The 23,787-nt window shown below is 55.3% G+C and overlaps 3 protein-coding genes across 8 annotated transcripts in view; all 3 read left to right on the top strand.

Moving 5' to 3' along the window:
• The first annotated feature begins 4,204 nt into the window (after window positions 1–4,204).
• Window positions 4,205–18,393, top strand: CCDC9 (coiled-coil domain containing 9). Of its 6 annotated transcripts, XM_072773647.1 has the most exons (15): window positions 4,205–4,359; window positions 5,985–6,058; window positions 6,205–6,309; window positions 8,306–8,452; window positions 8,603–8,842; window positions 10,524–10,607; window positions 10,700–10,873; window positions 11,676–11,857; window positions 14,268–14,314; window positions 14,420–14,552; window positions 15,008–15,098; window positions 15,185–15,467; window positions 15,983–16,075; window positions 17,089–17,138; window positions 17,713–18,393. In XM_072773647.1, exons 2-15 carry the CDS (start codon window positions 6,056–6,058, stop codon window positions 17,728–17,730), a joined length of 1,650 nt encoding a protein of 549 aa, XP_072629748.1. In that variant the 5' UTR covers window positions 4,205–4,359; window positions 5,985–6,055; the 3' UTR covers window positions 17,731–18,393. The 6 variants fall into 6 exon arrangements, with proteins under 6 accessions (XP_072629748.1, XP_072629745.1, XP_072629738.1 ...); XM_072773644.1 differs by lacking the exons at window positions 15,983–16,075; window positions 17,089–17,138; window positions 17,713–18,393 and having other exon boundaries at window positions 8,306–8,407; window positions 15,185–15,869; XM_072773637.1 differs by lacking the exons at window positions 15,983–16,075; window positions 17,089–17,138; window positions 17,713–18,393 and having other exon boundaries at window positions 15,185–15,869.
• Window positions 18,394–18,587: 194 nt separating this feature from the next.
• On the top strand, window positions 18,588–19,487 carry INAFM1 (InaF motif containing 1). Its single transcript, XM_072773772.1, has one exon. The coding sequence runs from the start codon at window positions 18,756–18,758 to the stop codon at window positions 19,188–19,190; it is 435 nt and encodes a 144-aa protein (XP_072629873.1). The 5' UTR covers window positions 18,588–18,755; the 3' UTR covers window positions 19,191–19,487.
• A 142-nt stretch (window positions 19,488–19,629) lies between these two features.
• Window positions 19,630–23,787, top strand: part of C5AR1 (complement C5a receptor 1) — a 45,073-nt gene continuing 40,915 nt past the window's right edge. The window contains exon 1 of the mRNA XM_072773669.1: window positions 19,630–20,716. Within this exon, the coding sequence (XP_072629770.1) occupies window positions 20,612–20,716 (105 nt within the window). The 5' untranslated portion in view covers window positions 19,630–20,611. The remainder of the gene's footprint in view (window positions 20,717–23,787) is intronic.

Raw genomic sequence — 23,787 nt, 5'->3', positions numbered from 1 at the left:
ATGCAGGACTCCATCCTGGGACTGCAGGATCACACCCTGAGCTGAAGGCAGATGCTCAGCCACTGGGCCACCCAGGCATCCCTGTCTCAGGTAATAAGAGTAACAGTGAAGGGGCTCCTGGGTGGCTCAGTTGGTTAAGCATCTGACTCTTGGCTTCAGCTCAGGTCATGATCTCAGGGTTGTGAGATGGAGCCCCAAGTTGGGCCCTGGGCTCAGCAGGTAATATGCTTGGAGTTTCTCTCTCCCTCTGCTCTTTCCCCATGTGCTCTCTCTCTCTCTCTCAAATAAATAAAACCTATTAAAAAACTCAGAGTAACAGTTAAGTGCACCTGTGGCGAGCCAGACACTGTTCTACTAGCCTATTGCTGCCATCAGACAACACACATTTATTCTCCTACAGCTCTGAGCGGGAGTGGGGTGGGGAAGGGGGGTGCGGAGATTCAGAATCAATTTCCCTGTGCCCAAATTGAGGTGTCAGGAGGCCCACACTCCCTGGGGAGGCTCTAGGGGAGAATCCGTTTTCTGATCTTCTGAGGCTTTTGCCAGGTGTGTTCTTTGCACTCCTCAGCTTGTGGGTCCATGCTTTATCTTTGCTGCCAGCCACAAGCATGGCGCTTCAGTGTCACCCTGTCGTCGCTGTCAAATCTCCCTCTGCTTCCCTCCTATAAGGACTCTTGGGATTACAGTGGGCCCCTCCAAATGGTCCAGGATCATGGCCCCATCTCAAGATTCTTTTTCTTTTTTTAAAGTAGGCTCCATGCCCACCATAGAGCTCAATGTGGAACTCAAACTCAGGATCCTGAGATCAAGACCTGAGCTGAGGGGCGCCTGTGTGGCTCATTTGGTTATGTGTCTGACTTGATTTCGGCTCAGGTCATGATCTCAGGGTAATGAGATCAAGCCCCAAGATGGGCTCTGCACTGAGTGTGGAGCCTGCTTGGGATTCTTTTTCTGCTTCTCTCTCTGCTCCCACCCCCTGCTTGTGCTCTCAATCTCTCTAAGAAATAGAAAAATAAAGTAAAATAAAACTTCTTAAAAAAAAGACCTGAGCTGAGATCAAGAGTCAGATACCCAATCTACTGTGTCATGCAGGAGCCTCCCATCTCAAGATTATTTATTTATTTATTTATTGATAAATTTTATTTATTTATTTATTAGAGAAACAGAAAGAGAGAGGCAGAGACACAGGCAGAGGGAGAAGCAAGCTCCATGCAGGAAGCCTGATGTGGGACTTGATCCCGGCCGGGTCTCCAGGTTCATGCCCTGGGTTGAAGGCGGTGCTAAACCGCTGAGCCACCTGGGCTGCCCCTCAAGATTCTTTTTTTTTTTAGATTTTATTTATTTATTCATGAGAGACACAGAGAGGGAGGCAGAGACACAGGCAGAGGGAGAAGCAGGCTCCCTATGGGGAGCCCGATGTGGGACTCGATCTCACCCCAGGTCACGACTTGAGCCGAAGGCATATGCTCAACCACTAAGCCACCCGGGCTGCCTGGGATTTTATTTATTTATTCATGAGAGACACACAGAGAGAGGCAGAGACATAGGCAGAGGGAGAAGCAGGCTCCATGCAGGGAGCCTGATGCGGGACTCCATCCTGGGATCCAGGATCACGCCCTGGGCTGAAAGTAGGCACTAAACCGCTGAGCCACCCAGGGATCCCCTCTTTTTTTTTTTAACATTACAACACAGATGCAAGCAGAGACAGAATCTTATTGTACTTTTCAGCATCCCTCTTTCTCTCCACCCCCACAAGCAATGGATATATGCATAGATGAATGTGTATGAAAATGTCACTTTTCGCCAGGGGAGAAGTGACTCAGTCTACGCCACCCTTGGGCCATCAGATTGGCAAAGATCAAAAGTGACAAAACATCGTGTCAGTGAGGCTGTGGGGAAACATGCATTCAGGCCTTGCTTGGGGGAGTGAAAGTGGGCACAACTTTCTTGCTGATATGATACCATCAGAGGTGGCTTTGCCACCAGGCAAATGAAGTGGGAGCCTCCAGATGCTGCATCCAACAGAGCCAGGGCTCTGTCCAACCCCCTGGGAGGTGCTCCTGTCTTATAACTTTGTTTTTTTTTTTTTTTTTTTAACATTTTTTATTCTCTTTTTCAAGAGGGCTTCCAGCTTTGTATGAACTACAAGCCCTAAACTACCTGTGTCCACCATGCTTTATTTTTTAAAAAATTTTTATTTATTTATGATAGTCACACACACAGAGAGAGAGGCAGAGACATAGGCAGAGGGAGAAGCAGGCTCCATGCACCGGGAGCCCGATGTGGGACTTGATCCTGGGTCTCCAGGATCGCGCCCTGGGCCAAAGGCAGGCGCTAAACCGCTGCGCCACCCAGGGATCCCCTACCATGCTTTATTTTTACTGAAAAGATGTAATGTGAATTAACTTTTTTTAAATACCCTTTTTCCCCCCCAAAGATCTTATTTATTTCAGACAGAGAGAGAAAGAGTGAGCGAGCGAGCATGAGCGAGGTAAGGGACAGAGGCAGAGGGAGCAGAGTCCCTGCTGAGCAGGGAGCCCAATGTGGGTCTCCAACCCAGGACTCTGAGATCATGACCTGAGCTGAAGGCAGATGTTTATTTTTTTTTTTATTTTATTTTTTTGAAGGCAGATGTTTAACCAACTGAGCCACCCAGGTGCCCCTCACACAGCAGTTTTAAAGGTTGTCAGTCATCCATTGTTAAAATAAAGATCTATAATCTCAGTGTAGTATATACGCTTTTTGTTTTATAGGAAAGGAGAATATAGTTGTAATAAAGATTCACCCATTCATAAACACATTTTCTTGGAGAGTTTACTATGCATGAGGTATTGTTAGAGGCACTGGGGACACAGCAGGTTATAAGAAGAAGATACGGTGGAGGAGACAGAAAACAAGATAAGTAAGTAAAACATTTGGTGAGTTCAGAGGGTGAACAGTAAAATGGAAAAACAGTGGGAAGAAGAATTGTAATGGGAGGTTTTGCAATTTTCAAACAGGTGGCTTCAAGAGAGGTCCCTAAGTGGAGCTGACATATGAGTAAAGAACTAAAGAAGCATGTAGTGAACTTGGCAGGTATTTGGGGAGTCATAAGAAATTCAGTTATTTTTTACTTATTTATTTATGATAGTCACACACACACAGAGAGAGAGAGAGAGAGAGAGAGGCAGAGACACAGGCAGAAGGAGAAGCAGTTTTCATGCAGGGAGCCTGACACGGGACCTGATCTCGGGATTCCAGGATCATGCCCTGGGGCCACCGCAGGCGCCAGACCACTGAGCCACCCAGGGATCCCCAACTTTTTATCAATTGTTTTGTTTTTTTAATTAATTAATTAATTAATTAATTAATTAATTTATGGTAGGCACGCAGTGAGAGAGAGGCAGAGACACAGGCAGAGGGAGAAGCAGGCTCCATGCACCAGGAGCCTGATGTGGGATTCGATCCCGGGTCTCCAGGATCGCGCCCTGGGCCAAAGGCAGGCGCCAAACCACTGCGCCACCCAGGGATCCCACTTTTTATCAATTGTGACGACAGGTTCATCGCAACGAATTTTTGGTTAATGCAAGTAATCCCCCTGCCTTCTGTAGCCAAATCCAGTGGCTTCCTCTCTGAGCTTTTTCCAGTTCCTGGAATGCACTAAGCTCACTCACCACAGGGCCTTTGCACAGGCTGTGTGCGCTCTGGGCAGCCCCTGCCTCTCACCCTGAGGCCTCTCCTTCTACCCCTCTGCAAGGTAGCTCCCACATTTCTATTTCTGTTATTTCACATGTAATTGTGCCTCCCCTCCTGAGGGAAGGGATGGGGTCTGCCTTGTGCATCGCCTTGACTCCCCTCCTCCCCCCAGGCACTTCACCTCCCCTAAGCTTGGCACTCAATGCAGATTTGCGGAATGAAGGAAAGATTCTAACGGTTGGAAATTTTAAGCTTCTACAACTAAGGTTTCATTGCAGGAGGGTGAGGGGCTCCCCCCAGCCCACCCCAGCACAAGTCTGGCAGGTGAGGCTTCCAGGAGTCATTGCCCAGGGCCCAGAACCTATTTATGGGAAGGAAGAGGGAGCCTGTAGAGGCCAGGGAGAGGATAGTGTCTCTTTTCCCCGCAAGGAGGTAATCTAGGCCAAACCAAGTGGAGCAAGCTTCCAGAACACTCTCGAGGACCACCTAGACACACGCCGCCCGCACCCGCGGGGGCGCGGCGCCTTTAAGGCTCCCGGAAACGGGTCGGCAGGACCGGAAGTGACTCTCTTTAGTTCCCCCCTTCACGTGGTGCGGACGGGAAGTGACGCGCGCGGCCCGGGAGCTGCGGACGCGGAGGCCGACGGAGCCGGAGTCGCGGACGCCGCGGGGTCTCCGGGACAGGTGACCGGGGGAGGGGGCCGGGAGCGCGCCCGGAGAGGGCGGGGCCTGGCGCCCCACGTGAGGGGAACGGGCGCGGGCGCGGGCGGGGCCGCGAGCAGGCCGCGGGGGCGGGGCCAGAGTACTCTGCGGGGGGCGGGGACGGGACGCCCACATGGGAGGCTGGGGGCGCGCTGGCGGGGCGGGACGGCGGCGGGTGGGCCGGGCGCTGGCGGGCCGGGCTGTGGGCGGGGCGGGGGCGTGGGTGGGCACAGGGAGGCGGGGCGGGGACCAATGCCGCCGGGAGAGCTAGGGGGCGGGGCCGGGGCGCTGGCTGAACGTGCTGGAGGCGGGGCCAGAAAGTTTTGCCCGAGCTGGAAGTGGGCCCTGGTGGTCGGCCCTGACTGCCGAGGCAGACGCGAAGGCGGAGGCTAGACTCAGAAGTTGTGGGTGGCAGGGGCGGGGCCAGGGCTGTCGGCGGGGAATGCTGGGGGGTGGTACCAGAAAGTTTTGCGGGAGCCAGGGGCGCGGTCAGAGTGTCGGCGCAGAAGCTGGCGCGGGAGCCAGGACCTCGGCCAGGGGCGCCGGGGGCGGGGCCATAGCCTGCCGCGAGGGGGCGGGGCTGGGAGGCAGGGGGCGGGGCTGGGAGCTGGGCTGGGCAAAGCGGAGGCGGGGCCGACGGACTAGCGCGAGGAGCGGGGGGCGGGTTCAGGCTTCTGCCTGGGGCGAGGGGGCGGGGCCGAGGGGCTGGCTGGGAAAGTCTGAAGCGGGGCCTGACTCTGGATGCGCCTGTGGGCGGGGTTAGAGGCCTAGTGGGAAAGGCGGGGCCGCAAAGTTGGTCCCGGCGGGGGCTGGGGCCGTGGCCTTTCCGACAGGGTGGAGGCTGGAGCTTCTCCCTGCAAAGGCGCGCGCCGGCCGGGAAGTTCTGTGGGGTGGTTGAGCCAGGCCCAGGAAGCCTCTCTAGTGAGTACTGGGCCAGTTTCCTTTGCGGGGTTGTTGCGGAGGCAGCGGCACCTTCTTCGGGATGTTGGGGGCGGGACTAGGACATCCCAGAGGGAGGTGTGGGCTTAAAGGGTTCTCCCAGGGTCAGGGCAACCTGTAGGCGTAGGGTTCGAACGTATTTTGAGGGTGGAGTTATGGACGATTCTGAAACATTCCTGGGAAAAAGGTGGGTTAGAATGTTCTCGGGGATGGAGCGGGACCAGAGTGGACCCAGGAACGTGGGCCTAGAATCTTCTTGTACAGACTGGGGATGAGAGGATGTATCTGAAGCTCTCTGGAGATGGAGGCCCTGGGTTGAAACTCCCAGCACTGGGGTGTGGAGGCTGAACTAGATAGAATCTTCCTTTGGAAGGGAGCAGTGTTGGATGTTTCCTTAAGCGGTAGGGTGGGACCAGAACTTTCCCAAGGTGGGCGTGACTAGTGTTGAAGTGGGGAATGGGTGGGTACAAATGGCGGAGTGTACATTTCTCCAGGTCAGGGCTGAGGTAGTACAAGAAAAGGCGGTGGGAGTGAGGGCTAGAATTCTCTGGGATGCGGGTGGTGGTGTTTATGTGCAAATGTTTTTGAGAGGAGTCCCCAGTAAGGGTGAGATGGAAGCCGACTAAGGAGGCATTGGCCTTAGTTCTTTCTGTTCCCTCTGCCCTCAGGAACCCCCTGTGCTGTGTCCAGATTGTGCAGGGGAAGTTTGCTGGGACCCTGGCCCCACCTAGCCAGCGGAATGGTGAGATGGAAAGTGGGGTTTCTGGAATCTGAGCTTTGGGTTCCGGGGCTTGTGAGGAGGGGACCCAAGATTCAGATCCTGGATCGAATGGGGCCGGAGTGGGTGTAGGTTTTTCTTACTGTCTCTCAACTGTCTCCTCCTCTCAGTCAGCCACACTGGATCTGAAATCGAAGGAGGAGAAAGATGCTGAGTTGGACAAGAGGATCGAGGCTCTTCGGCGAAAGAATGAGGCCCTCATCCGGCGCTACCAGGTGCCCTAGCCCCGCCCTGGGAGACCCCATCCCCTCTCCTCCCCGCAGTGAGTTTCGCTCACCTCTCCCTTCCTTCAAACCTTTTCATGGCTCCCCATCACTTTCAGGATAAAAACCAAAGACCTAAGCCTGCCATTCCTTCCTTCATTCCATCATCCCATCATTCATACATGAATACTTGCCAGGGTTTTCACTCCTAGGCTTAGTGTTACTGGGGACATAGCTATGACTGAGACAGCCCTGACCCTGTTTTTCCAGAGTTCACAGTCCTGTGGGGGCGCAGACCTTGCTTCAGGCAGTGATGACCCAGAGTGGGCTGGGTTGGGCTGCAGGAGTTCAGGGGTTTGGAGGTCCCAGAGGGGTCTCCTCACCCAGTCTGGGGGATATTAGGGAGGACTTCCTGGAGGAAGAGATTCTGAGACCTGAAGGCTGAGTTAGCTAGCTGAAAAGAGGAGAGGGAACAGTTTGTGCAGAAATTTGGAGCTTAGTGTTGGAAGGTCAGTGGAGGGCTATTGATCCTGGCAGCCAGGCTGAGAATTTGGACTTTTTCTCGAGAGCACTGGGGAACTATGGAGGGTTTTGAGCAGGAGTGGGATCTGGTCAGAATAGCCTTTTAGGAAGAGCCCCCTGGGTGCTGTGTGGTGATGGGTGGGAGGAGTCGATATCAGAGCCCAGAGACCAAGGAGGAAGCTGAGGCAGGGACCTTGGCGAGGAGAAGAGGTCCCAGGCCTGGGATAGGGCTGTTGGGAGGACTCAATGACAGGTGGTGGCAGAGATGGGGAGGAGAAGGGAAGGGCCAAGATGTGGCCCAGGTCCTTGTCACAAGTGACAGAGCAGTTGATGAGGCTGTTCCTAAGAAAGAACCTGGAAGAGGGATCCCTGGGTGGCGCAGCGGTTTGGCGCCTGCCTTTGGCCCAGGGCGCGATCCTGGAGACCCGGGATCGAATCCCACGTCGGGCTCCCGGTGCATGGAGCCTGCTTCTCCCTCTGCCTGTGTCTCTGCCTCTCTCTCTCTCTCTGTGACTATCATAAATAAATAAAAATTAAAAAAAAAAAAAACAGTTTAAGAAAGAACCTGGAAGAAAGAGTGGGTTTCACTTATTCATTTTTCATGCATTCATTCATTTACTTGAAAAAAAAAAAAGCATTATGTCGAGTTTCTGTTGTATATCACAAATTGTTCTAGGCTTGGGTTATAAATCAGTGAACAAAACAGCCAGATATCCCTGTCCTCAGGCAGTTTCTGTTGCAAAGGGGAAGGCAGACAATAGGCAAAGTACATACAAGGTCAAGCAGTGAACAGGAGAAGGGCCATGAGAATGGTGGGGTAGGTGGTTTCTGTAAGTTGGTCAGGGAAGGCCTCTCTGAGAAGGAGACGAAACCTGAAGGAAGGGACGCCTGGGTGGCTCTGTGGTTGAATGCCTGCCTTCGGCCCAGGGTGTGATCCTGGAGTCCTGGGATTGAGTCCCACGTCGGGCTCCCTGCATGGAGGCTGCTTCTCTCTCTGCCTGTGTCTCTGCTTCTCTCTCTCTCTGTGTTCCTCATAAATAAATAAATAAAATATTAAAGTCTGAAGGAGGTGAGGGACTGAAGGCTCTCTGGGGGAAGAGTGTTTTCAGCAGAGGTACAAAGGCCCTGAGGTGGGTCAGAGCCTAGTACGTTCTAGGAACAGTGAGAAGGCAGAATGAGCAAGGGGGACAAGAAGGGGAGAGGATGGGGGATAAGGTCAGAATGGTAACAAGGCCAGACCCCGTAGGGCCACGTAATCTGCAGGGAAACTTTTGGCTCTTACTCAGAGGTGGGTACCACAGGAGGTTTCTGAGCAGGGAACCAGTGGGGTAGTGTGAAGGGGAAGGTGCTGAAGTGACCACCTGTCTTGTCAGAATTTCAGGAGAGAGGCTCAGGTGGTGGCTGGTCTTGAGAGGAGCTCAGGGGGCTGTGGGAATGCAGCGGGCACCAGTCCCCTGACACTCTTCCTGCTGATGTTTGCTTCCAGGAGATTGAGGAGGACCGGAAAAAAGCCGAACTCGAGGGAGTAGCCGTGACAGCGCCCCGGAAGAACCGCTCAGTGGAGAAGGAGAACGTGGCAGTTGAGGCGGTGAGCTCCACACTGGGTTGGGGGCCTCATCAGGACAGGGACGGGGTAAGTTGAGACCTGAGGCCTGAGAGCTCCCCCCCCCCCCAGCTGCCCCAGCCTTCCGGGCAGCCTCAAATCTTGCAGCTGCCCTCTGAGCTGGGCTGTCCTTGCTTCTGCATTCCAGTCACTGTGCTCTTCCTCCCTCCCCTCTTCCAGGAGAAGACCTCTCGAAGGTCTCCCGGGACCCCACGGCCCCCAGGGGCCAGCAAGGGAGGCCGGATGCCCCCCCAACATGGAGGCCGGGCAGGCATGGGCCGGGCAGCCCGCAGCTGGGAGGACAGTTGCGGGGAGCAGCCTCGAGGAGGAGCTGGGGGCCGTGGCCGGAGAGGCCGGGGCCGAGGGTCCCCTCATCTTTCTGGAGCTGGAGATACCTCAGTGGCTGACCGCAAATCTAAGGTAGGAGCCTGGAACAGGCTGGAGTCCTCTGGCTGAGGCTCTTACTGTCTCCTTCCTCCTGGTTTCTGCTCTCAAACACCCATTTCCGAGTGTCCGATTGTCCATCTTTCTGTATGTGAGCCCTACCATCAACTCTTTCTCTCCTATTCCTCCCTCCCTCCCCTGACTCGTGCTTAGTGGACTCTCCCTGTCTCTCTTTTTAAAAAATTTTTTTTGTTTTAAGATTTTATTTATTCATGAGAGACAGAGAGAGAGACAGAGAGAGATTGAGGGAGAGGGAGAAGCAGGCTCCTTGCAGGAAGCCCGATGCGGGACTCAATCCCGGGACCCCATCCTGGGACCCCAGGATCACGCCCTGGGCTGAAGACATAGCTAAACTGTTGAGCCATCCGGGCTGCCCCTCCCTGTCTCTTTATCGCCCTTTTTTTGCTGTCTGGTGCATACTTGCCACCCCTTCCTACCTTCTGTTGACCTATGTCTTTGTTCTCTCTTTTTAGTGAAATGTTTCTGTCCAGTATACATGCACCCCCGTCTCTCTTGTTCTGTCTCGTAGCCTGGATTTATTTGCGGGGAGCAGTGATGTCTTACTGTGACTGCTCTACCACCCTGGCGTGAGATCTGCAGGCTGGGAGGCTGTCTAGCACAGGGGCTCTGAGCCTGCCTTGGACTTGGGGTCAACTCTGTTTGATTAGTTCCCTGTCCCTGGGCAACTCACTTCCTCTGGAATCTCCTAGGCTCTCAGGGGAATAATAATCAGGTTTCAAGGTTATCACCAGTATTCTGGGACATGGGGCGTGGAAATCCTGATAATGCTCAAGTGCTTGAGGAATGTTACTTATGGATGTTTGCACATGTTAAAGCTGCTGTCTCCAAAAGACCTCAGAACACCATGGCTTAACCAAGGTGGAAGTTTCTCTCCCGTATGTTGAGCCCTGGGAATGAAAACGTCTTCTCCAGCAACTTGGCCGTGTGCTCATTTAAAATTCTGTTACCACGGAAGAGGGGAGAATGGATTGTGTGTGTGGGTCGTCACCCTGCCACCTCCTAAGTTATTGTTGCTTTTGGGATAATTTCTGTGCAGCTATGGAGTGTTGGGGTCCCCAGCTCCTTTGTAGGGTTCATTGTTTTCCTAGAAAGATTGATTGATGGCTAAGATTTATTATGATGCAAAACCAAACAAAGAAGGTGCACAGGACAATGTCTGGAGGAGCTCAGATGTAGGCTCCCGAACGTTCTTGTGGAATGCAGTCACACCTCACAGTGTCCTTAATTCCTCCAGTGTTGAATTGTGACAACACACGTGAAGGGCTGTCCACGGGGACTTCCTAGAGACCAAGTCCCTGGGGTTTTTGTTGGGTGGTGGTCACACAGGTCCTCTCTGCCTCGTACACATGCAAATCCCAGACACCAGAAGGAAAGCAGTCGTTCGGTACGTTCAGCATGTACCCTGCCACTTGCACAGGCAGCTAAGGCACTTTAGGCCCCCTTTATAGTTAACCATTGCCCAGGAATGTTCTGGGCGTCAAGTTCCCAGATGCCAGTCAGGAGCCGGCCTTGCCAGCAGGCCTGTCTACAGAGAGAGACTCAGGCCTGCCGTGGTCACTCTGCGCAGATGCTAACAAACACCAGCGTTGTTAGCATCTTCCTGACACCCCAGCGTCTCTCTTCTACATGCCACCAGGAGTGGGAGGAGCGGCGGCGGCAGAACATCGAGAAGATGAACGAGGAGATGGAGAAGATTGCGGAGTATGAGCGCAACCAGCGGGTCAGTGCCGGGGAGGCGTCCCGGTGGTGGGGTGGAGCCGCCTGGGCCTCAGGGCGCCCTCCAACCCCCACCCCTACTCCCTGTGCCCGTAGGAAGGTGTGCTGGAGCCCAACCCTGTGCGGAACTTCCTGGATGACCCCCGGCGGCGCAGTGGTCCCCTGGAGGAGCCTGAGCGGGACCGCCGGGAAGGCAGCCGCCGGCACGGGCGCAATTGGGGGGGGCCTGACTTTGAGCGGGTGCGCTGCGGCCTGGAGCAGGAGCGGCAGGTGCGTGCTGGCAGCTGGGGCACCCCAGGTCCGCTACCGCTCTGCAGCCATTCTGTCCTTTCTGCAGCATACATTTGATTGAGGGTGTGCCTGAGTGCCAGGCCAAGCAGGGAGGGGTGGCCTCCCCACCCCATCTTTTTTTTTTTTTAATTCATTTATTCATGAGAGACATGGAGAGAGAGGCAGAGACATAGGAGGAGGGAGAAGCAGGCTCCCTGCGGAGACCCTGATGCAGGACTCGATCCCAGGACCCTGGGATCACACCCTGGGCCGAAGGCAGACACGCAACCACTGAGCCACCCAGGGGCCCCCACACCTCATATTCAGCCCCAGGCTAATGGTCCCTTCTTGAGCGGGGACCATAGCTCTTTTCTCTGAACAACAGCTTTATGATGCTTTTAGGTGCTGTACGCTCTGCTCTGGCTAGCGTCAGTAATGCTTACTGGGACCTGCTGGGTGTGGGATGCCAACATAGGTGCTGGGGCTGAGTCTTAAGGCAAATCCCCTGCCCTGAAGTAGATTCTGTAGGGAGCCATATAAACGAACATACAGTAAGGTGTTGGGTAATGTGAAGCATTGTGAAGAAAAACCTTGCAGCGAGAGGGAATAGAGAGCAGTGCCCTGGGATGGTCTCTCTGAGGAGATGCCACGTGAGCTGACCTGGTTCTGATCCCTACCCCGTCACCTTCTTCTTGTGTGACCTTGAACGTGGCCCTGTGTCTGAGCCCAGAGGGCACGGGGGTGAGACTGAGTGGGCTGGCTTGTGGAATGGGGCTCTGACTGCCTTTCTTGGTGTGGGCAGGGCCGCCGGGCCGGCCTGGGCAGCGCTGGCGACATGACGCTCTCCATGACGGGCCGGGAGCGGTCGGAGTATCTGCGCTGGAAGCAGGAGAGGGAAAAGATCGACCAGGAACGGCTGCAGAGACACCGCAAGCCCACCGGCCAGTGGCGGCGGGAGTGGGATGCTGAGAAGACCGATGGGATGTGAGTGTCCCCTTTGTCCGCTCTGGTCTGGCTCCTTGACCTTCACCCTGACTTACTCCTCTCTCTCTCTCTCTCTCTCTCTCTCTCTCTCTCTCTCGTCCTACCTTGTGTATCAATTAGCAATCATTGTGTTGCATAACCACTAACAAATCCCTGGCATATAAAACCTCTTCCCTTCTCTTCCTTTTTCTTATATATTTGAGAGAGAGAGCAAGCCAGAGACCACAAGCAGGGGGAGCAGCAGAGGGAGAGGGAGAAGCAGGCTCCCCTCTGAGCAGGGAGCTCGATGTGGGCTCCATCCCAGGACCTCAGAATTATGATCTGAGCTGAAGGCAGACTCTTAACTGACTGAGCCGCCCAGGCACCCCTTTTTTCTCTTTTGAAAGCCATTTTTTTCCTCATCTGTTTACAGGTCAGCTGGGTTTGGCTGATCCAGGCTGGGCTCTAAGCTTTGGGTCCAGCTAGGCTTGGCTTCTAGGCTGAACTCAGTTCTGCTCCATGTGGGCTCATACTGGGGTTCAGGCAGAAGCAGCCCTCTGGAGAAGTGCTGGTCATGGCATTGGCAGATGTGCAGGAGGGAGGTGGACATATTTCCCATTCTGTTAGCAACAGACCCAGCATTATTGGGGCGGGACATTACACAGCTCCAGTTGATGGTACTGCAGTGGCGCCCTGGCTAAGGGTACAGATGGAAATTCTAAATGGAGAAGGCGTGAGGAATTGCTAACAGTGATTACACTTTCAAACCGCAGCCCCCCAAACCCAAACTCCCTATCCAGGTGCCACTGTTATCCTTGTCCTACTTGTGTCCTCTTTCAGGTCCTGGGAAGCATCCAGTTAGTCCAACTTAAAGCAAAGCTATACCCTTGTGTCATTGACAAAAAGGCCAACTTCTGTACCAGAGCCAGCCAACAGCAATCATAAGATCTGCAGTTGTGGTTTAATTCATTAATTATTTGAGAGAGAAAGCACATGCAAGCAGGGGGAGTGGCAGAGGGAGAGAGAGAATCCTCAAGCAGACTCCCTGCTGAGCACAGAGCCCCACACGGGGCTCAGTCCCACGACCCTGAGATCGTGACCTGAGCTGAAATCAAGAGTCAGATGCCCAACTTAGCCATCCAGCCATCCCGCACCCTTTGGAAGTTTTCATGCCAGTCACTTTTATTGTTGGCACTCGCTGGAGATAGAGGGTGGTGTGTGTGTGCCCAGTGGTCAGAGCATTTATTTGTGGATTGTGAGCCAAGCTTGCACAAGTGCGAGAAATACTTTGCATGGATATCCTACCTGATCTTTCTAAGGCTTTTAGGAGACATTCTCAGGGTTAAGAATGATAAAATGTCCCCAAAGTAGTCTGCAGCAAGTCTCATTGATGAATGCATGCTTTGATTTCAGCAGCATTCTTTTTAAAGATTTTATTTATTAGAGAGCGAGCACAAGCGGGGGAAGGGCAGAGGGAGAGGGAGAAGCAGGCTCCCCGCTGAGCAGGACACCTGATGTGGGGCTCCATCCTCCAGGATTATGACCTGAGCCCAAGGCAGGTGCTTAACTGACTGAGCCACCCAGGTGCCTCCATCAGCAAATGTATTGAGTCCCTTCTCTGTGTCATGACAGGTGATGGGGATGTAGTTGTGAACAAAATGCTTCTGCCTTCAGGGAAGCTAGAGTCTAGTTGGAAAGGATCTATTCAGTAATAGATCCAGTGCAGGTTATGAAGAACAGTGAAAGAAAGTATAGAGAACAGAGGGTCTTGTTTTAGACCTTGGTGATATATATAATAATGTGATTATTTTAGACCAGTGTCTAGGAGAATCTGAGCTGGGGCCTGGAGGAAGTGAGGTGCAGGCCACTGAAAGGTCTGTGGAAGTGTTCCAGGAGCAGCAGGTGCAAAGGCCCTGAGGCAGGAGCTCTGTGTGGTAGGAGACTGCTTATCTGGGGAGATGGGAGACAGTGATAAGAATTGAGGCCACAGGATCCCTGGGTGGCGCAGCGGTTTGGCACCTGCCTTTGGCCCAGGGCGCGATCCTGGAGACCCGGGATCGAATTCCATGTCGGGCTCCCAGTGCATGGAGCCTGCTTCTCCCTCTGCCTGTGCCTCTGCCTCTCTCTCTCTCTGTGACTATCATAAATAATAATAAAAAAAAAACTAATAATAATAAAAAAAGAATTGAGGCCACACCAGAAGCTGGGGATCATGTACTTGCTGTTTTTGTTTTGGTCAGTTACTGAGTTTTTTCTTTCTGTTATCTGTCACTACAGTGTCAAGTTTGCCTCTTGTCCATCACCTGTCTGCCTTCTAATCAGTGTTTCCCTCTGTGACCTTGATTTCTGATCTCAGCCCACATCTTTCCCCACCCCTCTTGCTCCCACTATTCTCCCAGCTGCGTACTCACCCCCTTTCTCTTTTCCCCAGGTTCAAGGATGGTCCAGCTGCTGCCCTTGAACCATCTCACCGCTACGGTGAGTGGGTGTCCTTGGGTGGGGTGGGGCAGCTGGCAGGGCCAGGCCTGGGGATTGGTTTGTGCCATGGCCCCCATCCCTGATTCCTCCTGGGTTCTATTGCAGATGATCAGGCCTGGACTCGGCCCCCCAAGCCCCCCACTTTCAGGGAGTTCCTGTCCCAGCACAAAGCTGAGGTCAGCCGCAGGAAGAAGAAGAATAGCCGACCCCAGACCAAGGCAGCCCCTCGTGCCTACAGGTGGGGGCACCCCTTCCCCTGGCGTGTGTAGACCCCCATGCTTCCAGCAGGGCTGTTGGGCTCTGCCTCTGGTGGTTCTGACTTGTGTGTGTGTGTGGGTGTGTCTGTGCTGTCTCTTCCCTGTCTGTTCTCAGGTACTTGTCTCTCTCTGGGTCAGGTTCTTGCTCTGGGGGAGTTGGGGCCTAGGCTCTTTGCTTTACCTCCGTCTTTCCCTTTGTCCCCTCTCACACGTCTTCTGCCACCTGGCCCCCCTTCCGTCTGTCTGTCTCTGACCCCTGGGGACACACACCCACCATTTTCTCCTCAGCACTCGAACATGCTGGATCCTCACCTGGAAATCTGCAGGCCCCTTGCGCCCCAAGTTGAATTTTGTAGTTGTTTTCTGGGGAGGACCCAGAGGCGGGAAGCTCCTTCCTGTCCACCTGGGCCTGACCCCTTTCCTCCGTTCCCTCCAGTGACCATGATGACCGCTGGGAGACGAAGGAGGTGGTGTCCCCAGCCCCTGAGGCCTCACAGCCCACTCCACCTGAGGAGGCGCCCACACAGGTAGGGTGGCTGTCATCTCTGGGCAGGGGGCCTGGGGGTGCTCAGGGCCCACACCCTCTCCCCGACCTACCTTGTGTTCCCCACAGCTACTTGAGACCCCAGCTCCTCCTGCCCACCGGCCCCCTGAGGATGAGGGGGAGGAGGACGAGGGGGAGGAGGACGAGGGGGAGGATGAGGAGTGGGAAGACGTGAGTGAGGAGGAGGAGATCGAGGAGGAAGAAGAGGCTGAGGAGGAGGAAGAACAACCAGCCCAAGACCATCAACCCCAAGAGGCTGACCCCACCGGAAGCCCTACCAGAAGCCCCACTGGAAGCCCCACTGGAAGCCCCACCGGAAGCCCCACTGGAAGCCCCACCGGAAGCCCCACCGGTGAGCAGGCTGACAAAGAGCCCTTCAGGCCAGAGGAGCCCCTGCCACTTCCCCAAGCCCCTGCCACACCTTCTAGCCCCTTTTTGCCCCCTGGGGACCACCAGCCTGTGTCTGACTGGGGTGAAGAGATGGAGCTGAATTCTCCCCAGAACACCCACCCGGCTGATGCCCTGTCTCCGGGTGAGGCCTGGCCTTTTGGAAATGCATGAAGCTTGCTGCTTGTGTGTGTGTGCGCGTGCAGGGGGGACCGTGAGGGGCTGGGCCCCAGGACCCCGTGTGCCCCACCACTTTGGAGGCTAGGGAGGACAGTCCAGGCCTGTCTCTGGAATGCCCTCCCCTCAGATCCTGCCCCTGCTCTGGGCCACAGATCCCCCTCCCCAATAAAGAATTCACGTCCTCAAATGATATTCCCCAAGTGTGTCCTTGAACACCCTCACTCCCCCAGGGCCTTCTCTCTCAGGGTGGGGTGGATATTTGGTGGGGTAAGGGCTTGACTGGGCCTCCCCCTTCCCCAGGAGGTGACCAGCCAGCCCCTGCCTCCCTGGAGAGTGGGCCCAGCCTCCCAGGAACCCAGAAAGCTGAAGAGGAAGGGTCTGAGGCAGCTCCAGGTGGGGGAGTGGATGGGGCCTGAGATGGCCTCCTTCCTTCCTTTTTCTCCCTCTGGGGCTGAGGGGAGGGTTTGGGGAGAGTAGGATAGAGGGGACCTGGGTGTGTGGGGTAGGGGTAGCAGTGGACCTGGGGGTGGGGCTATGGTGCTAAGGTCAGGGTGGGTGCAGTGAAGTGGAGGACCTCTGGGGTGCTGGGGAATTGAATGGAGGGGGGCCTGCGGGTAAGGAGGTGGAGCCAGGATAGGATTAGGATTTAGAGGGGCCCCAGGGGCTTGGGGATGTAATCTAAAAGTAATGGGGTGAGGCTAGCTTCAAGGGGTGGGTCTAGCTTCAAAGGGCGGGGCTGAAGGCAGGATGAGAAATTGAAATAGATCAAAAGTAAGAATGGAGAGCATGGCAGGTTTGCGGATTTTGCTCTGGGCAGGATTGGAATTCTGAGGTCTAATGAAGCAAGGTAAATTAGAATAGAAATGCAGACCCCATTAGAATGTTGGGCCCAACCCCATCTCTCCACCTCCCTCAGTGCAAACCAGGTTTGGAAGCAGGGACCTCACCTCCCCAGGAGCGAGGTTAGGGTTTGGGGCAGAGCCAAGGAAGATCTGGTCAGAGTTCAGGTGGCCAAGGGGCAGGGGGGGCAGGTCCAGTGGGGCAGGTGCGATTGAGTTAGTTTATGCCCATGGGAGCGTGAGGGTGGGTGTGGCTGGGTGCGACAGTACCGTGCTTAAGGTGGCAGGTGAGGGCAGCGTGCCCAGGGACTGTCTTTGGGCTACATGTTGGCCGAGTGACCACAATCTGGCCATCCCAGATTATTTCTTCCATTGCAGACAGGGTTCTGGTGGGGTGCATGCAGCTTGTGGGGAATATTAAAGGAGCCCGAGGCCCATAAACCACTTTACTCAGGACGCCTGAAGCCAGGCTCAGTTGGGATAAGAGACGGAACTAGACGGGGTGGGGGTGTCCGGAAGGAGTGGGGGAAGACTGTCCCCTCCGCTGACTGCCCCTTCTCTCCCCAGAGGCGGGCCCCGAGGGCCAGGAGGCCGCGGAGATCACAGACTTCCAGAGGGTGCGTTTCTGCAAGGTGATGGCGGCCGCCCCGCCACCGGGGGCCGCCCGCTGACCGCGCCCGCCGCCTGGGGCCTCCGCGCTCTGCACTAACCTCCCGCCGCCTCGCTCCTCTGTCCTCTGCTTCCGTCACACTCCCGCCAGGAGAGGGTTAAATGTAAGGGGGGCGGAGCCAGGGACAGCGAACCGGGTGGGACCGGGGCGGTGGTCGTCTCTCGCCTCGGGGGCGCCGTGGCACCGGGAGGGCTAAGACACCCCCCAGTTACCCACCTCGTGGCAGCCATGGGGGGGTGCGGGGACTGGGTGCCAGGCCCCAGGCCTAGATTCCCGCCTCCTGGAGTTTACATCTGGGGCATGGCAAATAGCCGGTGACTCTTCCACGGGACTTGGAATTCCTCGGCCACCGGCTCGGTCTCTGATTAAACGCAGTGCTTCCGCTAACCTTTGAACTGTGTTTCTGGCAGGGCAGGCTGGGTTGCTGTGCTTGGCGGGCTTTTCCGTGGCGGAAGAGGCGGGAGGAAGGGGTCTTCCTTCCTCCACTCCCCTGATACGTCTTCCCTCCCCCCCCCCTGCAGGCCTCCCCGAATTCCTGAAGACGCTGCTGGGAGGGGACTGAAGCTTCCCCGCCTTGATGGGGTGGGGGCGGCAGGAGGGGGTTAGTCTGGATTTCCAGGCTGCGCTCTCTCCTCCCTGGAGACCGCTCTGGATCCCATGGCTTTAGGGAGTGGGAGAAATTGAGGGTGGCGGGGAGGAGTTGGGGAAGGGTTGTGGGGCCGAGCTGGGGCTTCGGGGTGTGTTTAGACCTCAGGACACTAAATCCAGAGGAGGTCTTGTGAAGGGCGTGGTTAGAACGCCTGGACGAGGCTAGAGTTCTGCTGGATGGAGTTAGAACACTGCACGGCCTGAGCCGTAGCATGGGGCCGCGAGAGCCGGTTTAGACGGGAGTTCCTAATGCGGGCGTGGGGTGCAGCCCTCGGTCGAGGGCGTGTTCAGTAAGGTGCTGGAACCAGTGGAGCGAGGCGGAGGAAAGGGGTGGAGCCTGGGCTAGAGAGCGTGAATCCAGTAAGAGAGGGTGCCTTCGAATGCTCCAGTCGAGTTTGATTTGGGGAAAGGTGAGATAGAAGAGGAGCGAGCCTGCGGCTAAGGATAGGAGGGCTTTGTAAGGCCTGAACCTGGCCAGGCCGTGGGGCTTGGAGGCGGGCTTAGATGCCTGGGAGAAGTCTGAGTCCCAAGAGGGGACGGGGTTACGGCTAGGGGTAGGGGGGCAGAGAGAGGAGGGCGCGGCTACGCGCTGGGCGGGCTTGCATTTAAGCCTGGCCGACGCTGAGAGCTGCCTTTGCCCACCTGGGGCGGGGTCAGAGCTAAGTGGAGGGTGGGGTCAGGACGCTAGTTGAGCCTTAGCTTGTTAATGATTGGCTGAGGACGAGAGGGGGCGGGCCCAGAGCGCGCGGCCGGGAGACCCGCCCCCTCGGGGGCGTGGCCATGCTGGCGGGGGCGGGGTTGGACGAGGGAGGCTCAACGCGGAGGCGGTCCTCCGAGGAGGTGGGCCCGGGGAGGGGGCGTGCCCAGGGGGCGGGGCCTGCGCGGGCCGCTGCGCGGGGCCGAGTGGGCTGCGGGGATGCGGGGCACGAGCTGCGTGGGCGGCGGCGGCGAGAGCCCGGGTGGCGCCGGGCTGAGCGAAGGCCCGCGCGGCCGCTGGCTGCGCCTTGCCCCGGTCTGCGCCTACTTTCTCTGCGTCTCGTTGGCCGCCGTGCTGCTCGCCGTCTACTACGGTCTCATCTGGGTTCCCACGCGGCCCCCCGCGGGGCCCGCCGGCCCGCCGCCCAGCGCGCTGTCCCCTCCGTGCGCCGCCCGCCCGGGCGCGCCGCCCGCCCCGGCGCCCGCCGCTGCCTCGGTCTCCTGCCTCCTGGGAGCCCCCGGCGGGCCGCGACCCCAGCTCGAGCTGCCGCGCAGCCGCCGCCGCCGCCGCCGCCACAGCGACCCCAGCCGCCGCCCGAGCCGCCAGACACCCAGAGAGACGCCGGAGGCCGTGGGGGGGCGAGGACCCGGGTAACCCTGCCTCCCGCCCCAAGCTGGATCGCCAGCCCTCGAGAGCCCGGTGTCCCTCCTCATGATACCGCCTAGCGTCTCCGGAGCCGTCATCCAGAAGAATGGGGGGCCAAGGGGAGCTGGTCCGGGGCCTTGCTCCTCTGCCGTCAGGCCGGGGTCCTCCTCCGCCATCTGGCAGACCCCATCCTGACGCTTCCTGACACCCTCCGTAGGATTCTGAGCACAGAGCCCACAGCCCACCCTCTCCTCTCTGAATCTCTGTGTCCATGCGTCCCCTGCAATAAACTCCAGCCCCAACTGCTTGGTGCTGTGTTTGTTGTATTTCATTGCGAGATGCCTCCCTTTTCAAGTTTGTGAAGGGGGAAGGCCTTCCTGGCGTCTGATCTTTGTCTCTCGTATGCTGGTTGGTTTGGGTGGATTCTCCCTTGACCCGGGCAGGCGGGGAGCGGGGGCTTTTCTCTCCCACCACCATCGTGTAGTTTTGGGATGAGGAGAGGAAGCTTATCTGCAACAGGGCAGTTGAAGGTCAGACAGTGTGAAGGACTTGCCAGCTTTCTGTGTACTTGGGGCAGAAGACAAGGGCCTCTGAGGAGAAGCAGGTCTGCCCTCCTGTTACAGCACAGGAGATGAGTGGAAAAGTGGGATGATTTGGCAAGAATTTGGGTGTTGGGGATTGTGATTAGTATAATTATAATGTCAGGGACAGGAGCTAAGTCACCCTGAGACGTCGGGATGCTGCCGGGAGGGGATGAGGCCTTCTTCTTGGGCTCTGAGAGATGAGGGTGGACAGCAGTGGTAGTGGGCTTCTCTATCTCCATGGAAATCACAGAAGTTACCAGCACTGTGCTGCCTTTGAAGACGACTACAGCCTCTGGTCTGGAATGCTCCTGGTAAACCGAAGCAGAGGAACTTGAGTCCTGCTGAAAGAGTCAAAGATAGTTGAATCTATCTTCCCACTCAGAAGACTGAGACCTGGGTCTGGGCAGGGCATGGGACCCTGTACACAGGAAGTGGTTTTTCTGTCTTTGAACTGGAGACTTTCCCAGGAGAGTGAAGCTGAGCCTCCTCCCTCAGGCCAGGACATCTGTGGATACGGACCGGGCTGAGAATGTCATTCTGGTTACCCTCCTTCCTTCTTTCTACCCTTCCAGCACCACTTCCCAGAGGGTGTCTCCAGACCGAAGGGGAACTCAGAAAGCCAGCACCGCTTTACAGTTAGCACAGGTGATGGTGAACGGCACTGCCTTTGGGGCCAGGATGCCCAGATTCAAATCCCCACTCTTCCTCTCGCTAGCTGTGTGACCTTGGGCAAGTTACTCAACCTTCCTGGTCCTGTAAGATGAAGATGTCAGTTACTACTCTTACAGTGTTTGTGAGGATTAAATAAACTAGTGATCTGCAGCCTCTCGAACAGAACAGCATCACATGTTCTTTCTCTCCACCCACCTCTGTCCCTCAGGGATTAAAAAAAACATAGCTTGGATCCCAAGGGATATGGAGTCAGCCCAGAGCTCTGGACACCAGCAAGTGGTGAGTTGGGGGTGGAGACTGCTGCATCTCTGTCCCCACTGGTCTCTCTCTCTAGCTTCCGGCCCTCTTCTCCCCAGCTTTGTTTCTCCCCGTCCCTTGGTTTCTCTGTGTCTCTCTTTTGCTGCGGGTCTGTTAATTTTGCAGTAATTAAAAGCATTTTTTGAGCCTTTACTATGTGCCAGGCCTTATTTTAGGCACCAGGGTCACAGCTCTGAAACAAGCAAGACTCTCTGCTCTCAAGGGAGCGGACCTATCCCTGGAGAGACAGGCAAAAAAATATGACTAGTAACTTAGATATATGTTATGTCTGGTCATAAGGAGCACCAAGGAGGAAAATAATCATGGTAAAGGTGACAGGGAATGATGGAGTTGTTGGTCACTGGGTAGAAGCGAGGGCAAGGCATGCAGATCTCTGAGGGAAGTGTGTTCCAGGAAGTGGGAACAGCAAGGGTGGTGGCCTCGAGGCTCAGGTGCTCGGCTTGTTCAAGGAAGCACTGAGAGGCCAGGGAGTGAGCAGAGTGAGTGATGGAGAGAGCAGGAGAAGCTGAGCCCAGAGATAGAAGGGGGGCAGATTGTGCAGGGCCTCGGGCCATGGTGAGGACTTTGGCTTTTACTTTGAGTGAGGTGAAGCCATGAGAGGTTTGTGAGCTGGGGAGGGGGAGAGCCAACTTAGGTGTTAACAGGACTCTCTCATTGCCGGGTGGGAATGAGCTCTGGGGGGCAAGGGTGGAAGCCTGGGGGGGGGGGGGAGTGGGGGGGTGGGGGGGAATGCCGCTGCCGCCGTTCAGGTGAGGGACAATGGTGGACAGTGGTGGCTAGATCAAGTTGGTGGCCTGGGGGGAAAAGTGGGTGGTCAAAATGTGTGTGTGTGTGTGTGTGTGTGTGTGTGTGTGTGTGTGATTGGGAGGAGCCGCGGGGAAGCATGGCCCTGGCACCACTGCGGTGGCGCTGTTGGACAGCTGGGCCCCCCAGCAGCAGGATCCCTTAAAAGGAGAGCTGAACAGCACCATAAACTGTTTCTAGTTCTTTCTGTGCATAGAGTCAACCTCATCCTCAAGCGGCTTCGCGGAGTGCCCACAGACCCAGGGACCGGTGAACTCATTCCCATCCCTGGAGAGACGGAGGCCTGGCCCCTCTTGGCGCGCCGAAGGGCTTTCCTTTGATTTGATTGGATCAGCGCCGGTCACTTGACAAACCTGGACCCAATGCCTGTGCCAAGGGCCGTCAGGTGCGGTTGGTCAAGGCGTGGGTTCATCCACTCCCTGGCAAGTGAAGGCGGGATTACTCCGAAGGTTTAGACCAATCAGGACCCATCGCTGGATGAGGCCCAAGCTGGTGGACCTCCCAAGTCTGCAGCCGAACTGCAAGGGGTGGGACTACCAGGAGGGGGCGCCGAAGAGTCGCCGTCCTCCCCGCGCCTATCCCAGGCCTGGAATCCAAGGTTTACAATCAGAGCAGGAATGTGCGAAGATGCACGTGCAAGGGGCCTGCTAATAATTATCTCTTGTCCCTTACCCACAATTCCGAATTCGAAAAAGTGGTAACAACCAAAAAATATCTCTTTGGTGGGGGTAGTGTCCAGTGTCCACTTTTGGCTCAGTGTCACATGGTGGCAGATCAACTAATGTGAGTTATTCACACTCTATCTCCTTCTGGTGTGAATTTTCACACGTGATTTGCTGCAAAAATATTAACACGTCTGATGGGGAGGGGGCTGCCTCAGACCCCTGGGAGTGTTACGCAAAATACAGCATTGGTTCAGAATTACCTTTCTAAAACTGGAACAATTCTGCGTTCTGAAATGCATCTGTCCCCAAGGAACTCTGCTAAGGGATTGTGGGCCTGTAATTGGGCATGCAGCCAAACCTAGATTCATCTTAATTACTTGTTCAACATTTATTTAATGGCTTTGGGAAGAAACTCATTTTCCATTACAAAAAAAAAAAAAAAAAGAAAGAGAGAGAGAGAGAACTGTGGTCATTTACTAGGTCCCCTTTGTTAATCATGTGCTATTTTTAGCATCTTGTGCATATGTGGGTGTGACTATGTGTCCAAATGTAAGGCTGTGTCTCTTGTGTGTGTTACATATTGCTGTGTGTGTGTGAATGCGTGTGCATATGTGGGTCTGTGTGAGAGTTTATGTGAGTGTTTGATTGTGTCCGTGTGTGACCATCTATCCTCTGCAAAATTACTGAGAATTTTTGCCGCCAAGCAATACTCTGTATTTCCACGAGAGGTCGCCTGTCTGCTTTGGCCAGAAGAAATGTAAAACTACATATTTTGCCCTTTAATCAGTTTTTCAATTCTTGCAGAGATGAGTCAGGAACAGTTAGCTCAGGCTCAGCTCAGCTGATCATGGAGCAGAGGTTCTCAAACTTGTTACTCTCAGGATTTTTTTTACATCCTTAAAAATTATTGAGGACCGGGGGACCTGGGTGGCTCAGTGTTTGAGCATCTGCCTTTGGCTCAGGTCGTGATCCAGGGGTTCTGGGATCGAGTCCTATGTCGGACTCCCCACAGGGAGCCTGGTTCTCCCTCTGCCTGTGTCTCTGCCTCTCTCTGTGTCTCTCATGAATAAATAAATAAAATCTTTAAAAACAACAAAAAAAGAATCACTACCATTCCTTTCCAGGATGTTTTCATCTTTCCAAACTGAAACTTGGCACCCATCAAACAAAACAATATTCCCCATTCTCCTGCCTCCCCAACCCCAAGTAACCTCTAGTCTATTTTTTTTAAGATTTTATTTATTTATTCATGATAGATACACACACACACACACACAGAGAGAGAGAGAGAGAGAGAGAGACAGAGACACAGGCAGAGGGAGAAGTAGGCCCCATGCAGGGAGCCTGATGTGGGACTCAATCCCGGGTCTCCAGGATCATGCTCTGGGCTGAAGGCAGGTGCTAAACCGCTGAGCCACCCGGGGATCCCCTCCAGTCTACTTTCTGCCTCTTGTTGGTTCTCTGTGCCTTATAAGTGGAATCATCCAATATTTGTCCTTTTGTGTCTGTCTCATTCCACTTAGCATGTTTCAAGTTTCATCCATGCAGTATCAGGTATCAGAA

The sequence above is a fragment of the Canis lupus genome, chromosome 1 (assembly GCF_048164855.1).
Source record: "Canis lupus baileyi chromosome 1, mCanLup2.hap1, whole genome shotgun sequence".
NCBI classification, from domain to species: domain Eukaryota; kingdom Metazoa; phylum Chordata; class Mammalia; order Carnivora; family Canidae; genus Canis; species Canis lupus.
The sequence above is the reverse complement of the archived record's forward strand: the minus strand, read 5'-3'. Positions and strand labels throughout refer to the sequence as shown.

What these genes read in the sequence shown, in the direction of transcription:
- INAFM1 (XM_072773772.1), top strand. Translation starts at nt 18,756, where the DNA reads ATGCGGGGCACGAGCTGCGTGGGCGGCGGCGGCGAGAGCCCGGGTGGC.
- CCDC9 (XM_072773637.1), top strand. An exon ending in AGTATGAGCGCAACCAGCGG is followed by an intron (nt 10,608 to 10,699) that starts GTCAGTGCCGGG and finishes CTGTGCCCGTAG; the next exon opens with GAAGGTGTGCTGGAGCCCAA. An exon ending in GCCTGGAGCAGGAGCGGCAG is followed by an intron (nt 10,874 to 11,675) that starts GTGCGTGCTGGC and finishes TGGTGTGGGCAG; the next exon opens with GGCCGCCGGGCCGGCCTGGG.